At 32.1% G+C, this 17,084-nt stretch overlaps 11 protein-coding genes across 11 annotated transcripts; 6 read left to right on the top strand and 5 right to left on the bottom strand.

Annotated features, from left to right (window-relative positions):
- Window positions 1-1,338: 1,338 nt before the first annotated feature.
- On the top strand, window positions 1,339-1,683 carry FPR1 (peptidylprolyl isomerase FPR1; the record flags this gene model as incomplete). The annotated part of the gene is made up of 1 exon (XM_004178431.1): window positions 1,339-1,683. One exon carries the CDS (start codon window positions 1,339-1,341, stop codon window positions 1,681-1,683), a length of 345 nt encoding a protein of 114 aa, XP_004178479.1.
- Window positions 1,684-2,094: 411 nt separating this feature from the next.
- On the bottom strand, window positions 2,095-2,598 carry TBLA0B01160 (uncharacterized protein; the record flags this gene model as incomplete). Its single annotated transcript, XM_004178430.1, has 1 exon — window positions 2,095-2,598. The coding sequence occupies one exon, from the start codon at window positions 2,596-2,598 to the stop codon at window positions 2,095-2,097; it is 504 nt and encodes a 167-aa protein (XP_004178478.1).
- A 344-nt stretch (window positions 2,599-2,942) lies between these two features.
- EAF7 (Eaf7p) lies at window positions 2,943-4,277 on the bottom strand (the record flags this gene model as incomplete). Its single annotated transcript, XM_004178429.1, has 1 exon — window positions 2,943-4,277. One exon carries the CDS (start codon window positions 4,275-4,277, stop codon window positions 2,943-2,945), a length of 1,335 nt encoding a protein of 444 aa, XP_004178477.1.
- A 344-nt stretch (window positions 4,278-4,621) lies between these two features.
- On the top strand, window positions 4,622-6,103 carry NAM9 (mitochondrial 37S ribosomal protein uS4m; the record flags this gene model as incomplete). The annotated part of the gene is made up of 1 exon (XM_004178428.1): window positions 4,622-6,103. The coding sequence occupies one exon, from the start codon at window positions 4,622-4,624 to the stop codon at window positions 6,101-6,103; it is 1,482 nt and encodes a 493-aa protein (XP_004178476.1).
- Window positions 6,104-6,418: 315 nt separating this feature from the next.
- On the bottom strand, window positions 6,419-8,116 carry SRV2 (adenylate cyclase-binding protein; the record flags this gene model as incomplete). Its single annotated transcript, XM_004178427.1, has 1 exon — window positions 6,419-8,116. The coding sequence occupies one exon, from the start codon at window positions 8,114-8,116 to the stop codon at window positions 6,419-6,421; it is 1,698 nt and encodes a 565-aa protein (XP_004178475.1).
- A 545-nt stretch (window positions 8,117-8,661) lies between these two features.
- Window positions 8,662-9,444, top strand: TBLA0B01120 (uncharacterized protein; the record flags this gene model as incomplete). The annotated part of the gene is made up of 1 exon (XM_004178426.1): window positions 8,662-9,444. The coding sequence occupies one exon, from the start codon at window positions 8,662-8,664 to the stop codon at window positions 9,442-9,444; it is 783 nt and encodes a 260-aa protein (XP_004178474.1).
- A 617-nt stretch (window positions 9,445-10,061) lies between these two features.
- Window positions 10,062-11,591, top strand: INN1 (Inn1p; the record flags this gene model as incomplete). Its single annotated transcript, XM_004178425.1, has 1 exon — window positions 10,062-11,591. One exon carries the CDS (start codon window positions 10,062-10,064, stop codon window positions 11,589-11,591), a length of 1,530 nt encoding a protein of 509 aa, XP_004178473.1.
- Window positions 11,592-11,830: 239 nt separating this feature from the next.
- ALF1 (Alf1p) lies at window positions 11,831-12,586 on the bottom strand (the record flags this gene model as incomplete). Its single annotated transcript, XM_004178424.1, has 1 exon — window positions 11,831-12,586. One exon carries the CDS (start codon window positions 12,584-12,586, stop codon window positions 11,831-11,833), a length of 756 nt encoding a protein of 251 aa, XP_004178472.1.
- A 437-nt stretch (window positions 12,587-13,023) lies between these two features.
- Window positions 13,024-13,452, top strand: LSM7 (Sm-like protein LSM7; the record flags this gene model as incomplete). The annotated part of the gene is made up of 1 exon (XM_004178423.1): window positions 13,024-13,452. The coding sequence occupies one exon, from the start codon at window positions 13,024-13,026 to the stop codon at window positions 13,450-13,452; it is 429 nt and encodes a 142-aa protein (XP_004178471.1).
- Window positions 13,453-14,412: 960 nt separating this feature from the next.
- On the top strand, window positions 14,413-15,063 carry FUR1 (uracil phosphoribosyltransferase; the record flags this gene model as incomplete). The annotated part of the gene is made up of 1 exon (XM_004178422.1): window positions 14,413-15,063. The coding sequence occupies one exon, from the start codon at window positions 14,413-14,415 to the stop codon at window positions 15,061-15,063; it is 651 nt and encodes a 216-aa protein (XP_004178470.1).
- Window positions 15,064-15,439: 376 nt separating this feature from the next.
- Window positions 15,440-16,591, bottom strand: ARP1 (actin-related protein 1; the record flags this gene model as incomplete). Its single annotated transcript, XM_004178421.1, has 1 exon — window positions 15,440-16,591. The coding sequence occupies one exon, from the start codon at window positions 16,589-16,591 to the stop codon at window positions 15,440-15,442; it is 1,152 nt and encodes a 383-aa protein (XP_004178469.1).
- Window positions 16,592-17,084: the final 493 nt, after the last annotated feature.

Raw genomic sequence — 17,084 nt, 5'->3', positions numbered from 1 at the left:
AGACCATAATGTACCCCATTATTTTTTTCACCTTCGTGTGATTCCCCTTGGGATAGACTTAATAGTTATAGTGACGATGATAATACGAAACTGAACAAAGCGGAATGATCCCGTGTAGGCCTTACACCCAAATTACGGAATGTCAATCTGAGAATGTATTGAAGACTTATTTTTTTTTCAGTTTGCCTCATAGTCACAAACAAGGATAATTAAAAAAAAAGAAATATAGAATCCGTAGAGATGGTCGAAGCAAACTTTATAGCACATTACTTTATCCTTGAATGACACCTACCCCTACTAAGCTCTTAACCGCCCACATTGAAACAAGAGCGATGACAAAATGAATTCTATTTTAGATCATGAAGAACAAATATTCAGATGCAGTAATGAACTGGTTTATCCGTGATTACCGTAATGAGGACATGGTATTTCTCGAGAGCTTCTTAGAAAGGAAAAGCGTCCCTCAATTTACCTTGTAATACGGCCCATCGTTTCCTATTCATTATCTTACGTGCCATCTGATTCTTTCGGCTAGTTCCTAAAGAAGAGAACAGACTAATTACAAGAGGGATCACATGAAGAATTACAACAAGAGTAACAGAACTAGAAACATAGCTAATGAGCTAAATTCTCCCTACGTGTTAGGGGTGACATTAAAATCGCTTTTTTGTCATGGCCATGGCCAAAATCATCTTCACTCGATTGCTTGGAAAAGACACTGTTCCTTTTAGATGGAGTATCCTTTAAAGACGTCCATTTCCATTACAATACTCAAAGGAGTATCAACTCCTTCTAGAGTGTTAATGGCTGAAATACATCAACCGATTTTGTCCTACAAATTGTCTAATACCCCTTTCAGTGTTTGCAAGACGTCTGCCATTTTCTTTGATTTCCGCTTTCAACTTGGCCTCTCTAAAAAGTATTTCATTCGAGGCCATTTACCTTTTAGGAGAGAGTGAAAAATTTCAAATGACAGACATTTTTGGAATTGAAAATTTCGTCCAAAAGAGTAAAGGAAATAAGGAACAGCTCTCAAACAGAATATGTTATTACTCCTCGTCAATAGCAAGATCTGGTTGATACAATGATAACGTTCGAGAAAGTATAAACTCCATTGAACTGGAGTTCCCCAAGAAAATTTAGGCAATGTGATGATGATAAACTCTACAAGGCGTGAAGTAAGCTTAGTTGTGTGGGGAGACCGGGTAACACTAGCGCCACCATGTCGAAAATTTGAAAATAAATTACTGAGAAGCATATAAAGAAAGGAAACCAAGATTTGAACAGGTTTAATAGTTAGTATCAAAGTTGTAGCAAACAACAACAAAGTAATCAAAAATGTCCGAAGTTATTGAAGGTAATGTTAAAATCGATAGATTGACCCCAGGTGATGGTAGCAACTTCCCAAAGGTCGGTGATTTAGTCACCATCCACTACACTGGTACTTTGGAAAACGGTCAAAAGTTCGACTCTTCTGTTGACAGAGGTTCTCCATTCCAATGTAACATTGGTGTCGGTCAAGTCATCAAGGGTTGGGATGCTGCTATTCCAAAGTTATCTGTCGGTGAAAAGGCTAGATTGACCATTCCAGGCCCATACGCCTATGGTCCACGTGGTTTCCCAGGATTAATCCCACCAAATGCTACTTTGATTTTCGATGTTGAATTGTTAAAGATTAACTAAACGATTTGAACTTCTTAAGTTTATTTATTTAGCATTGTATGTTTACGATATTAAGGCTCATTTTCCCTTCTTTTATTTAAATATATATACATATATGCTTTCTTTTATATATTTTTAAACATCATAACAAAACTAGATTGAAAATAAAAATATTCAGTTTTGAGATGCAATAATACTAAATCAAAGTTTTTAAAAAAAAATAACTCTGCCATTTGTCCAACTGCTTTCTAATACATCTCAAGTTTATCAATTAGATTGATACAAATTTTTAAATTGGTTATAAAATTTATAAATATTACAGACACGATTTGTAAGATGCTATACTATTTGATTATATGCAGTGATTATGTATTATATTGTTACAACTTGTAGGAAATCTTACCACAACTTGACGTTATTACTTCTTATTTCTTAATCTACTCGATACTCTTGTTGGCCCATTGGATGCCGTTTTAGTTTTCTTTCTTCTTTTCTTTGGACCAGTTTGTTTAGATTTTGATGAAGGTGTGCTAGGAGTACTGTGTCTCGTCCTTCTAGATGGTGGCTCAGGCTTGTACTTTCTTTTTCTACCACGCCTTGTCGTAGTCTTTGGAGGAGAATTAGTATTAGTATCACTTTCAACATCAACTTCACTAGGATCCTCATTGTGTGATTCTTGATCGTCTTCATGACTAGATTCTCCATCGTCTCCGTCATCATCGTCTTCATCAATGCCATCTTCGTTTTTTTGTCAGATTCTCCCTCATCTTCTTCTTCATTATCATTTTCGACTTCCGTATTAGGAGTATTGGAATCTGAATGCTTTGCCAAATCCTTAGTATCTTCCTTATTAGATTCAACACTTTCTCTTGTACTGTCAACATCCGTGTTAGTCTCATCTTCTTTCTCAATATTATCTGTATCATTCGAAACCATATCTGTATTATCTGGTGCATTATCAGTTGATTTACTGTTTTCTTTAACATTTTCATTATTACTTGTACGGCCTCTAAAACCAACCTTTCTTTTCCTCCCTCTTCGCCTGCCTGGCCCTCTCCTTGGTTTACTTTCAGCTGCTTCCACGTTAGGTGACTCTGCATCTTTCTCAGTATCATTTTCTGTGTCTTTTTGTATTTGCAGATTCTTCTAAATTATCTTTACCTTCAACAGTAATTGCTTCCTCTTTTTTAGCTGCATCACTCGCATCATTCCCTTTTTATTTTAGTATTCCTCAGTAATTGGCTTCTCTTTCTTAGTTTTTTCTTTCCAACTTTTCTAGTTTATTTCCTATCCTTTTTATTACTATCTTCGTTATCTTTATCGTTTTCATTCTTTTCTTCATTAGCATCCTTATTCTTATTATCTATATTAGTTTCAATAGGTTCAGTATTTGTAGAAACTTCATTCTCCAATACACCAGTGTCTTTATCCTTAATTGTTGTGTCATTCTCATTTTTAGTTTTTGTCTTCTTAGTGTCAGATTTTTCAGTAACTTCGTTGCTTCTCAATTTGCGTTTTATAGTCCTTCTAGTCGTTTCAACTTCTTCTTTGTCAGAAGATGCTCCCACTTCTTTTTCAATTTCTTTCACACTAATTTCTTCAACAGTATTACTATTAGAATCATTGCCTTTTTCTGTGATCTTGCTATCTGCTGTTTTTAAATTAGCTCCATTTACCGGTGAATTATTTTCTGCATCTTCACTGGCTGTATTCTTATCATCCTTATAAGTGTCTTTACTTGAGGAAGCCACACATGATGTATCTTTACTCGATGCAGCTACATTTACTGTGTCTTTACCTTTAATAGATATATGCTCATCTTCAGATTTTGAAATTTTCTCATTTGTATCTGGTGAACTCTTTTTAGTGTTTGTTATATTTTCCTTAGTGACTGATTTAGTTTCATTGATCTCTGATGTGATTTCTTTAGCATCAGATGTGCTTTCCTTAGTTTCTAATGTCTTTTCCTTAGTATCTGTTGTGCTTTCATTAGTGCTTGGTATATTTCCGTGAGTGTCAAGCTTGCTCGATTTAGTATCTGATACTGGTCTGCTTTCAGATATACTTACTTCATTTTCTAAGTTGTTTTTTTTACTTGGAGGTTTCTCACTAGTAATATTATCTTTATTCTCCTTTTCAACAGGGGTTTCAACTTTGGGAGTTTTTTGTCTAACAATTTCATTATTATTATCATCTAATTCTATTTTGGAACGTTTTGCATTTGCTAATTTTATTTCACCATATTCATACCAAGGAAGTTCAAAATCACGTTCTTTTACCAATTTATTTCCAATGCTAAACTCATTATCAATATCATCAGATTTCGACTTTTTGGCTTTGCTCTGTAATGATACTGCATAATTATTTTCAATCCTATCCATATCTTTTAAATCATAGTGTGATGATATTTTCTTCCATATATCATTTGCTGTAAAAACTCTACCTGCACGAATAATTTCCTTTTGAAGTAGAGTAACTGGATATTTGTCAGGATGATTCATTCTTTCAACTATACAACACATATGGAAGTGTTTATTGATTCCCGCTGGCTTAAATTCTGATATCCATCGGAAAAGTCTGATTTCATCTACAATTAACCATTCTGATGGCTCCATATTTGGTATATTTATCTGAATATTAGCTGTATAGTAATATAAATTTTAACTATCACAGTAATTCAGCCAAGAATATAAAATAAAAAATAATATACTTCTTTTAAGCTATACCAGATAGGTGATATCAATACACTATCCTTTATTATTTTCTATTCGCTTAATTTAAGTTTCCGAATAATTACGAAAAAAAAAGTACTAAATTAATTTCTAAATTCTAATAATAAAAAGTCATCAAAATCAAGAAATATTACTTAATAAGAATACCGTTACTGATTTATTACAATTCTGCAGTTATTGGTTTTTCTCGGTATCTTCAGTAGTATCAGTTAGTGACATAGTACATAATGCCTAAGAAAGCTATACTGTTAAAATCATTGACTAGGGGTCGTGTACGTACTTCATTTAATAAATATAATTTATTCAACCTTTACAAGAAGAATAGAATAGATTTCAAATCGAAATCTCTTTATCAACAAAAATTTATTTCAAAACAAGAAACAAGAGCATACCATGGTGAACACCTAACTGAAGGTAGATGGAAAGCTACCTTTACTCCAGCCCTGGAATCTGTTGCTCAATTAGATGCATCTTTACGTGGTGGTAAAGTACCAGATACACCTTATTTATTACAAACGTACGGTGTATTAGAAAAGAGATTAGACTTTGCATTATTTAGAGCTATGTTTGCTTCTTCTGTTAGACAAGCAAGACAGTTTATTTTACATGGCAATGTTACTGTAAATGGTATCAAAATTAAGCATCCGGGTTATGTATTAAAACCTGGTGACCTATTTCATGTCACTCCAGAGAAAGTATTAATGGCGTTAGGTGCCAAAAAACCAAATTTAGAAGAAGCATTGAAAGTAGACAAAATCCAAATTGTATTATGGAATAAATATGTGAAAAATGCAAGAGAAAATCCAAAAAAAGTTTGGGATGTCAAAATGAAGAAATTATTAAATTTACCAAATTCAGATCCCAAGAAACAAAAATATTTAGAGTTTGTTAAAAATTATGAAAAGTCCATGGAGGCAAGATTGAAGAAAGAATTGACTGATTGCACACCTTCTAAGATATTAACAAATGTTATTGAACATATAATTAACAAGGATAAAGAAATTGAAAAAATTACTGAAGATGATTTCTCAGATCTGTATGATGATAATGTAGAGTTAAAGAAAACTTCCTTAGCTATAATGAAAGAGTTTAAAACCAGTGATAATGATCTATATAAACAGTTTGTATCAAAAACAGATGAGGAACGTGCCAAATTTATTGAAGAATTATTAGCTTTGCGTGACCCAATTAAGGAAACAATTAAAGCAGAACAAATAAAAACACTTCGTCAAATTAAATTCCATTTGTCAACAATGACCAAACCTTTAAATTCTTTCTTATTAAATAAATATTCTGTGGATAAATTAAAGTCAGGTACGGATAATTCCACAAATGCTTCAATTCCTTATAATCCAAGTTGGTCTAAAAAATTAAAATATCATGATCCTATTAAAAATGTAAAAGAACTAATTGAAACTAATTCATCTGATGAGAATAAATTAAAGAATTTAATAAATTTACCTTGGCAACAAAAAGCTATTTTTGGTAGAGAGGAAAAAAACAAATCATATTTCACACCATGGAAGCCAAGGCCATTTTTGTCACCTTTTGCCATCTTACCACATCATATTGAAATTTCTTTTAAAACCTGTAGTGCAATTTATTTGAATGATCCAAAAGCTCGTCCTGGCCATTCTGAAGTCATTTCACCATTTAATTTAGCTGTACATGAAAGAGCTTATATGTATTATGTTAGAAAAGGTAGGTAAACCAATATAAGGTTGCAATCCAATGATATCTATCTTTTTCCATGTACTCTAAACCCTTAAAAAGATAATACTTAATATTAGTTAGGATATATGCATACATTATATATATGACACTATATATTCTTAGATAATATAATAAAACCATCGTGTAAATAAAAATAAAATAAAATAAAGTACTATATTTTAATTATATATATAAATATAATTCAGATAATAAAAAAAACTTGTACATGTTAATCATGTGGCAAAAATGAAGGAAAAACAGAGTAACTCATATGAGGAAATTTGTTATATCGAATGCCAATTCTAATATAATTAACCAACATGTTCAAAAACAGAACTTGTTATTTTCTTGGAAGCATCATTGAAAGTATGTTTCAATTGTTCAGGTATTGGAAATTCTACAAAATCACCATCTTCACCAATTGGTAAATTAACGTTTAATGCTGTTGAACAAGAAGTATAAATTTCTGCGTTAAGTGAATCAGTAGACAAATAGATAGTACCACCTTCAGATTTATCGATTGTAATTTGTGGAATATAACTATCGATTTGAACACCGAACTTATTACATTTAATAATTTCCAACCCTGAAATGGAAGAATCGATGACGACAGAAGAACCATTAGATTGACTCATCGAAATAGCGTTAACTTTACCTTTAACTTGAACTATTGTATTTGTACAATTACCGATAAAGATAGATTCATCTTTATTACCTTCAATGACGATTGGTTCAATTTGATCTTCATAATTTTCAATAAACCATTTACTACCAAGTAATTCCTTTCTTGGTGGTTTTTTAGTCTTTAAAGTATTTGGCTTTCTTGGCTTTGGTGGCGGACCCTTTGTGACTGAGGAGGATGCTGGTACAGTTGAAGAAGCACGTAAAGAAGGATTTTTATGAGTTTGTTGAGACTTATCAACTTTCTTCAAGCCTTTAGTAATGTGTTCACCCGCATTTAATTGAGAAAAGACATCACTCATACCGCCAGAAGATGGAGTTGGCTTACTTGCAGTGGAAGAATCATTATTAATTTCAAAAACAGAAGCAGGTGGAGCAGGTGGAGGTGGGGGTGGACCACCGCTTGTAGCTGATTGTGCAGTAGAAGAACTGTTAATTGAGTTGTTACTTGCACTTGTATTAGTGTCAACGCTAGAGGAGTCATTAGCGGTGGCTTCTGATAAGGTCATACCCTTAGGGTTCCAAGAAATACCATTAAAATGATATTTTTTAACATAAGCTTTCAAATCATCAAACATGGATAATAGTTTAGTCACCCATTGGACTGAATTTTCATCAGTTTTTCTAAAATCTTTCAAAACTCTATCAGTCCAGAATTGAGAAGCATCTTTAAAATCATTAATAAAAGAAACTGGTTTATCGACAGTAACCCATGAGAATAAAGGAGCACCTTCAATTAAAGAGTTCAAATGAGATAAATATTTGCTCTTATGATATTTATCTTTCATTTCCACTAATTTAATGATATCATTATTAATTGGAGTGAAAACATCCATAAATTCTTTAGAATTAAAATCTGGTTTTTTACAAGACTCAGATAATTTGATAACTTTTAATTGAGAAACAAAAGCTTTCTTGAAGAAATCTGTTGCTTCCTCAACCACAGGATCAATCTTCTTAGCTAATTCAACCAATGGATTCATTGATTCCTTAATAAAAGATTCAAAATCTGAAATAGAATCAGAAGCTGCTGCATCTGCAGTTTCTTGAATAACAGTAGCGGCTGGGGTATGATATGCAGATGAAGTTGTAACTGAATCACTTGAAGCAGAAGGTGCTAAGTTTACTTGCTTACTACTCTTTGTAGAAGTAGTAGATGGAGAAGCATTGGAAACACTGTTACCGCCATTAGCCTTTGTGATCTTGGCTTGGATGTAACCTTCTTGGTAGATGGTGACATCTTCCAATCTGGCAGTGGCATCTTCCAATCTTTTCAATAACTTGACCAAGTTATAACTTTGCATACTAATCTTGCTTTGATCAGACATTTTATTTGGTAGTAGTAGTTGTATCTCAAGTGTGGCGGGTATGTCTCTTGATTTGGACAGTTCTCAAAGATCCAACTCTTTGTCTCGATAGGAAGGGTCTTATCATAAATATCAACAAAATAGAGAATTTTTAATATGAATTACTCTTGTTCTCAACAGTCCATCGAGATCTAACCTCTCTCCCTTACCACTTAGGGGCAGGCATTGATTCAGCGTTTGGTTTGCCTCTTTGGCTTGTAAATTTCAAAAATTCCAAACATTTCAAATAGAGCCGGGTAACTTTTCGGATGAGAAAGCTAACCAATAGACCGATCGATATTGAGGAATGAATTGTAACAAACAACTTTGACTTTGCATGACACGAATAGTATAGAGAGAAGCTTGTGAAGATGAATAAGACATCTTCAATGGTCAAAGTGGCTAAAGGGTTAAAAAGTTGATTTGGCAAAAGTATCTCTAGTTGATAAATCATCAAATTGCCAAGGAATCGATATATTTTAGCAATTGCCTATCAGAACCAATCATTCACAGAGATACGATAAGAGATGGCTCGTACAAGAATCCAAAAATCCAATAGTCAGAATAGGAAACAAAGAAAGTCTGTGAACCCTTTGTTAGGTAGAATTCAACCACTGGATGGTTCATCTCCTAATGGCACAAACACCAAGAAGAATCGTAAGACCAATGAGAAAGAAGGGTATAAAGTGGTGAATGGGAAACTAGTTAGCTCTAACGATGTCGGAGTTTTATTAAGAGAAGCTGCTAAGACAGTAGCTCGTAAGAGTAACAATGCTATATCCACTTCCAGAAATAACAATAACGTGTCTGGAAGGAAAATGGCTCTCCAGAAAAATTCATCTAGAAATAATAAAATCAATAACAATAATAATAGTACCAAACCAAACAATCGTATAAGAATCAACAGAAATAACAATCAAAACCAAAGCAGAACTAAGAATAACAACAATCAAAATAACAATATACGCCCTCAAAATGGCGCACAACCTCCTTTCACCAATGGGTACAATCAACTGGTTATATCAACTAATGCAGACGCTTCAGATAAAATATTAGTGTTATACAATTTGGCATTGGGAGTCAAACAAGAAAATTTGAAACGAATCCTACAAAAGTTATCTAATTCAAAAATTGGTAGAGTGAGAGTACGTGATTTACCTTCTGGCTCTGCAACTGCTAGTGTACGGTTATTGAATGCCACCATGGAAGAATTGGAACACGTTAGATCCATGTTCGATGGGGCATTAGTAGACGGAAGAACTATTCAAGTATTGATCTCCTCTGAGTCTAGCTCTCAATTATCATACTGATTTTCTAAGACCCTATTCTACTCCATGTATGAAGTTTTACTATATCTAAACTATTTTTCTTGTCCGTTTCTTTATTTTTTTTTCTCATTTGGAATAGCTTTCCATTCATGCATTTCCTGCATACGCTTATATTTCCATGTATTTATATTATACAAGATTATACTTTTATTTTCTCTATGTAGATCTACGTCTCTGATTGACTATGTATTATTAAATCTCTACTAACTTCAATTCATGAAGCGTACTAATTCCAACACAATGCCAGAATTATGGTCCAGTAGGGACATAAACTCCTTCCATTATTATGCCTATTCTTGCATTACTGACGTCTCTTCGGAAATAGTTCCTGAGAAATGTTTTTCTGGCGTGTCCCTGGTTCGCGAAAAAATAAAGAAAATAAAACATACCGAGCGATTTTACATAATAAAGATCTATGGCAGATTCAAATAATTATATTTACATTTTAAGACATATAGAGATTTGATTTGGTCTAATAAATAGTTTCCATTATTTTTTTTTTCAATGCTGAATGCTTTTTTAAAGAAGAGTAAATATATATACTTTTGCTTGAACAATATCATAGTGAATTTACATTAAGAAAAATAATTAAAAAAAAAATGGTTAGTACAGACGATGAAGAAGAAATTTGGTCAGGGAATAAAGGAATATTGTACGTTTACATAAGTAAAGCAAAAGATTTACCAAATTTGACTAAATTAGATAAACAGAATGTTATGTTACGTTTAAGAATAGCCCATATGACCAGAGAAAGTGATACCTTACCAAGAGCTGGTCAAACTCCTGTCTTTAATTATCTCGAAAAATTTGAAATTACTCCCGATGTGAAGCCAGTAATGTGTGTTGATGTTTATTGTGATAGAAAAAAGAAAGCGCCAGAACTAATTGGGAGATGTGAAATTGATCTATTGAATGGGATTAGAGCAGACCCCAAGGAAGGATATTGTACTTGGTATGATTTGAAAAGAAAACGAGGCGAGTTTGCCGGCACAATCTTTATTGAATTGTCTTTTAAACCAACTTTCCCTACATTGCATAGTACACATAGTAATAATTCTCACTCTCATTCCCCTAACCGTCGTCATTATCACCATAAGAATCATAATATTGACGATAACTTGGAATCTTCAATGGCAAGTAGACCAATTCCACCTTTACCCAATGGTGAGGTTCCAGATTGGAGCTCCTCACATTCATCATATGACAGTACTAACCGACCTTCTTCTAGATCCAATTCACACACACCCTCAAGAAACAATACACCAAATCACAGTCCTGTGAGATTTCATCATTCTCCTTCACATTCTCCTTCGCATTCTCCTTTACATTCTCCATCATCATCAAGGTCACGATCCAACTATGCTAGGTCTCCAGTGAGAGTAGATCCAGCAAATCCATATATGCATGCATCTGCGATGAGACAATCAACGCCTTCAACTAATTCATTTATACGTGACCGCCATGAAGAATATTTGGAATTTAAGGAAAAAGCTATAGCATCTGGAATGGTACCTAATAATAACAAAAATATTCCAAAACTATCTTCTCCTCAGCAACAAAATTTTACTTCTTCAACAGATACTACAAATACTTTAATAACTCAAGAAACTTCATCAGATACAAAATTTCATTTTGCAAATTTGAGAAAATTAAAAGAAAAAATAAATGTTTTTAAAAATCCAAATCCAATTAGTCCATCCAATGATAATTCGAATGATACCTCTGTGGATATTCAAGCTTTACAAAAGGCTATTGGTGTATCGCCGGATGATTTAGATTCACAATTAAATAATAATGATGATCACTTTAATGATAATGACACAATCATTGAAGATTATTCAAGACATGCATCAAGTAACCGTATGGACATGGATTGGGGTATTCATAGTGTTACTAGTCACACATCACTACAACCACCACTTCCACCTCTACCGAATGAACCGCATAATAATAATAATTACCATCATCAAATTAATGACAATAGAAATAGACATTCTCCAAATATTCCAAATTTACCTTTTACCAACGATAGAAACTCAAGATCACCTTCTCCAAGAATACCAAAATTGCCACAGTCTCCTACTAATAGAAATGGTTCACCAACTAGAAGACCCCCTCCAGGTATGTGAATCATTTATATATGTTTGCCAATTATTGATCTCCAATGTAATAACTCATAGTAATATATCGGCCAAATATTTACAAGAAATATACCCACACTCCCAGTGTAATAACTAATTGAATTTTCTATATCGACATTATATATCATACAGTTATCTAATCATCCGCATTTTTTTATGTTTTTCATCTTGTATGTAAGCCTTATAAACCGATATGAATCCTAACCTACCAAAATTATAAGTAGAGTCTATAACTCGTCATCGTCACTGAAGCATAATTCTGATAATTCAGGAACGAATTGCTTACCAGTTTCAACATTTTTTGGCTTTACAAATCCACCGTAATTCTTATTTACAGGTCCAAAATATGTTATCCCTTTAAAAGTACCATTGTTTTTACCAACTGGTTCATCAAATTCAATGCCACACCATATATCAGTTGGGTTAATATCGGGAACTTTACCAATATATCTCAATATTCCTCTTCTTTCTAATTGCCCATCTGCCTTTATAGAGCAACGCTCATTTAGTTGCAAACTGTTCACTTTTAGATTATTTAATTCTTGATCTTTTTTATTTTTCTTGATATTCTGGGTTAAATCTCCCCAGTTGATTATCTTTTTCCACTGTAAAACAGTGTCTTTTCTGCTACTATATTCCTCTTCACTTATCTCAAAACTTTTAAACTTATCATTATTCTCAAACTCATCTTCATTTTGTAATTTTTTTATTTGATTAGTAATAGAATTTGAATTCAAATCAAATACTATCACTTTAATGCTCGAATAATTTATATCTATCAAGGGCAATTTTTCTGAATTATTAAGTATATTTTCATATTTACCAAGTAATTCAGAACCTGAATACAAGCTTAATGCCATATCACTGGGCGAAACACCTGTGATTGGATATAACTTATTACTTAATTCTAATAATGTCAAATTTTTAGAAAAATCTTTCACTATAGATGAAAAATCAGATTTTATTTCAACAGATATGCTCATATTATGTAAATTGAATTCTATAACTTTTTCTAGAATGTAATTGCTATATTTTTTATTTGAATTTTATTTATGTCATTTATGTAAAATCATCATTTTACGTTGAAGTTTTTATTTTTTAAATTCATAACAAATGCCGTTAATTTCCTAGTATGGTTTATTTTACAGAACTGAAAATGCTGTAAAAAAAAATAAAATTAGATAAATGTGAAAATTAAGCAACTTTAAATTGAATTATATCAATAAAACAGGAAAGAAATACGATCATTCTCTCACAAGCATAGCTTTTCCATTGACAATGAGTGAACCAGTATGTATTCAATTGTTACATCATATTTCATTATTTATTATACTCAATTTACTAACATCTACTATATGAATGTTTTCTATCAAAAAAATAATAATGATGGAAAAATAACAGGTAATGTTAAAAGGTAACCATGAAGCCACAATCCCAATCCAGTGCCGATTCCACAAAGGATTCTATCTCAAACGACTCCCAACCACAATCTCAACAAGAATCACATTCTACCCACCACCAATCTCAACAACATCACCAATCCAATAAAAAGAAATTTGAAGTTCCAAGAAGAGAAGCAATTGTTGACTTATCAAAATATAAGGACTCGAAAGTTCGTGTAAAATTAATGGGTGGCCGTCTAGTTATCGGTATCCTAAAAGGTTATGACCAATTGATGAATCTGGTTTTAGACGAGACTATTGAATACATTAGAGACCCTACTGATCCATATGTAATCCAAAAAGATAAAACCAGAAATCTAGGTCTAGCAGTTATCAGGGGTAATGTTCTACTAACCTTAAGTCCGGTTGATGGTTCTGAAATCATATACATGCAAACTAGCGATTAATTCACCCCAAAAACAAGCTGATAGCATGGAAATCACAATATACACAACTATAAGAAAAAACATACAAAGTAATCTTTCTCCTAACTTTTACGATATATTCCTTAATTAAGCATAAGCCAAGAAATTTGAAGGTATTTTATTTTTTTTTGTATATTTTTTCTCTTCTGGATATATATTGACTTTTAGATAGATGCCCTGATTACACTATAGTTTACTTGAAAAATTATACTATCATCTAATAATAACTGTACTTTATACTTCATTTCATATATATATGCCCAATCTATTTAATATGCCAATATATTTAACTGGGATCATTATTTAACATTCTAATGGTGCCGCTTATAGGGCAAGTTAGGTTCCAATGTGTAGACTTTAGTAAAAAGCTCCATCGCTATTATCTTGAGCTAAACCTAACTTGAAACTGCAAATATTGAAAATAATTGCTGTATTAGGCGTGTATAATTATCTGAGACATTGTCCGAATTAGGCATGTGCAACTTTTTTGTTTTGTACGGACAAGTCTCTGAGAATGTCTCTTTTCTACGATAAGAGGCCTAAAAAATAAAAAAAATTTTCATTGTGATGAGGTAGATTTTCAATCAGAAAAAAATTTCAACAAAAAAAAAGAATATATAAAGCTCATCGGATTTTATATAAACATGATTAAAAAAATTTTTTTTGATTTTATTTACCTGTTCCTTTAACTCTTCATTCTCTTGTTTTAATGTATTTCTTGATGTAGCTTCCAGTAACAATTAAAACTTAAATAGGCAAATTTCTAAACCGTTTGTGGTCTAAATAAACAAATAAACCACCTACCTTCACTTCATTTTAATCATCATTGACTGAAAATTCCTATTTAATTGTACATCACTATTTAATTTCTTTGCATTTCATTTTATTTTTTCACTTTACACATCTTTTAATAACATATTCTTCACATCCACTAATATCATAATGACCACTGAACCATTCAAAAACGTTTTATTATTGCCACAAACTAACCAATTACTTGGTTTATATACCATTATTAGAAACAAGAACACTTCTAGACCAGATTTTATCTTTTATGCTGACAGAATTATTCGTTTATTAGTTGAAGAAGGTTTAAACCACTTACCAGTTGAACCACAAACTGTTGTAACTGAAACCAACGAAAAATTCGAAGGTGTCTCATTCCAAGGTAAGATCTGTGGTGTTTCTATTGTCAGAGCTGGTGAATCTATGGAACAAGGTGTTAGAGACTGTTGTAGATCAGTTCGTATTGGTAAGATTTTGATTCAAAGAGATGAAGAAACTGCTTTACCAAAATTATTCTACGAAAAATTACCAGATGACATTGCCAACAGATATGTTTTCTTACTAGATCCAATGCTAGCTACTGGTGGAAGTGCTATCATGGCCACAGACGTTTTAATTAAAAGAGGCGTAAAACCAGAAAGAATCTATTTCTTGAACTTGATCTGTTCTAAAGAAGGTATTGACAAATACCATGCTGCCTTCCCAGAAGTTACAATTGTTACTGGTGCCTTAGACAAGGGCTTAGACGAAAACAAATACTTAATTCCAGGTTTAGGTGATTTTGGTGACAGATACTACTGTATCTAATCTCCGAAAGTTCGAAAGTTCGAAAATCATTATTATTATTACTATTATTATTATTATCATCCCTCTCCCCGAACTGTTGCATTATTTCCAGACACTACTTTGTAGCTTTTCAAAAGCAAGAGTTAGCAAAATGTAAATTAAAAAAAAAAGAACAGCCATTGATCTGTTAACGTACTATATAATCCTTGTATACGTGATATCAATACTTATTTATCTATATAATTTTTAAAAGTCTCAAAAATTAGTTACTTTTCATTAAAAAACTAATCATTATTTCATATTCTAAATTCGTTATATTTTGTTCTATTTCCGTGTGCATCATTATTTTATAAATATAAAAGTGTTTGGAAAATTAAGCCCAATAATAATATTTTTTTTACATAAATTTATTTTCAATTATCCTATTATCACCCTCCCATTGATCTTTAGTGACCCACATATTTCTAAAGGTACTTAAATTGGCCAAAATAGATCCACCAATAAAAGCTGAATATTTTCTCTCAGGGGGTGCTAATATTCGAACTTTAGTAGTTTTGTCCACACTGAAATCTAACTCTGTTATAAGTCTATCACAAAATCCTTGGAACATAGTAGAGCCTCCACTCAAAGTGATATTATTCAAAAGCTTGCTTCGTAAATCAATATCTACCTTAGAGATACTTTGCATTATCATGTCTGGCAAGCTACTATCCTCTGATCCGATTAACAAAGGGTTAAATAAAATTTCTGGAGCCCTGAATCTCCCAGGTCCTATGACGAGGTTCTTTCCATCTGGTAACTTGAAACTAATACTTTTCTTTTCTTGATCTAATAAGAATTTTTCTTCCTCTTTTTTGTGGTTTGAACATATATAACATCCATTTTCTTTAATTAATCTAACGATTTCTTGCTCACTGCTTGAATATAACCACATCCCAGTAGACTTTCTTAGTTGTAATTGTAAGTGTTTAGTAATATCTCTTCCTCCAATATCTATTCTTCTAATACTCGGAGTCAATGCAAATCCTTCATATATAGGAACTGAAGAACAATAGCCATCACCTGCTTCCACTACACATCCGGTAGTTCTTCCGCTAGCATATAAGGATAATACAGCAGGGTTTGCAATATATAGGGCAGGAATATTAAAAGATTCAAATAGAGTTTCACACATCTTTTCTCTATTTGGCTTTGGATTTAAAGGGGCTTCAGTTACTACTAGAGGGTGCTCTCCCAAATTTGAAACTTTTAGACAATCTTTAAATATATGATCCCATACGGTTTCCATATGTTCCCAATTTTCTATAATCCCATGGTCCATTGGATATCTCAACTTTAACAAGCCTCTGTATTCTTGCGCTAAGTTCCCCACAAATTTTCCCTTTTCTACACCACCTACCATAACTTTATCATATTTTGGAGTACCAATTAATGAATATTCAAAACATTTGGGTTTATCATCACCACCAAAACCTGCTTTTAGTAGTGCAGATCCATTATCCAGTACAATCGGTTGATTATATAGGATCTCATCATTGATATGTTCCATAACAAATTAATGAATGAATAGTTTATTTATTTTAATAAGTTTTTATAACTTTATTCATATTAGTTTTTTTTTCTCATGACGTATTTTCAGTAAATTTTTAATGTTTACATTTTTAATCTTGTTTACTACGGCTGTTTTACTTACAATCGGAAACTAGAGAAATGGGGAAAAAAAGAATGTGCATTGGGAAATGCAAAATGCTTAAACATACAAAAATGATTAAAATAGTGAAATTAATAATTATCTTTAAAATAAATCTTTAACTTATAATTCAAGTTCTGGGAAGCTAGATTAAATATCTCTAAATCCTAATATAAAGATACATTACAGTCACATTTTCTCTTCATTTCTTAACGTTGTTCTATCACGAGAAGAATTTTTTTGCATTTTAAACCTATAATGAATACATCTCCTAAACAATCACATAAAATTAATTTAGTCTCATTGGCTATCAAATATACATTTTTCTTAATTTATTTAATAGTTTTAGCTA

The sequence above is a fragment of the Henningerozyma blattae genome, chromosome 2, assembly GCF_000315915.1.
Source record: "Henningerozyma blattae CBS 6284 chromosome 2, complete genome".
NCBI lineage: Eukaryota > Fungi > Ascomycota > Saccharomycetes > Saccharomycetales > Saccharomycetaceae > Henningerozyma > Henningerozyma blattae.
The sequence above is the reverse complement of the archived record's forward strand: the minus strand, read 5'-3'. Positions and strand labels throughout refer to the sequence as shown.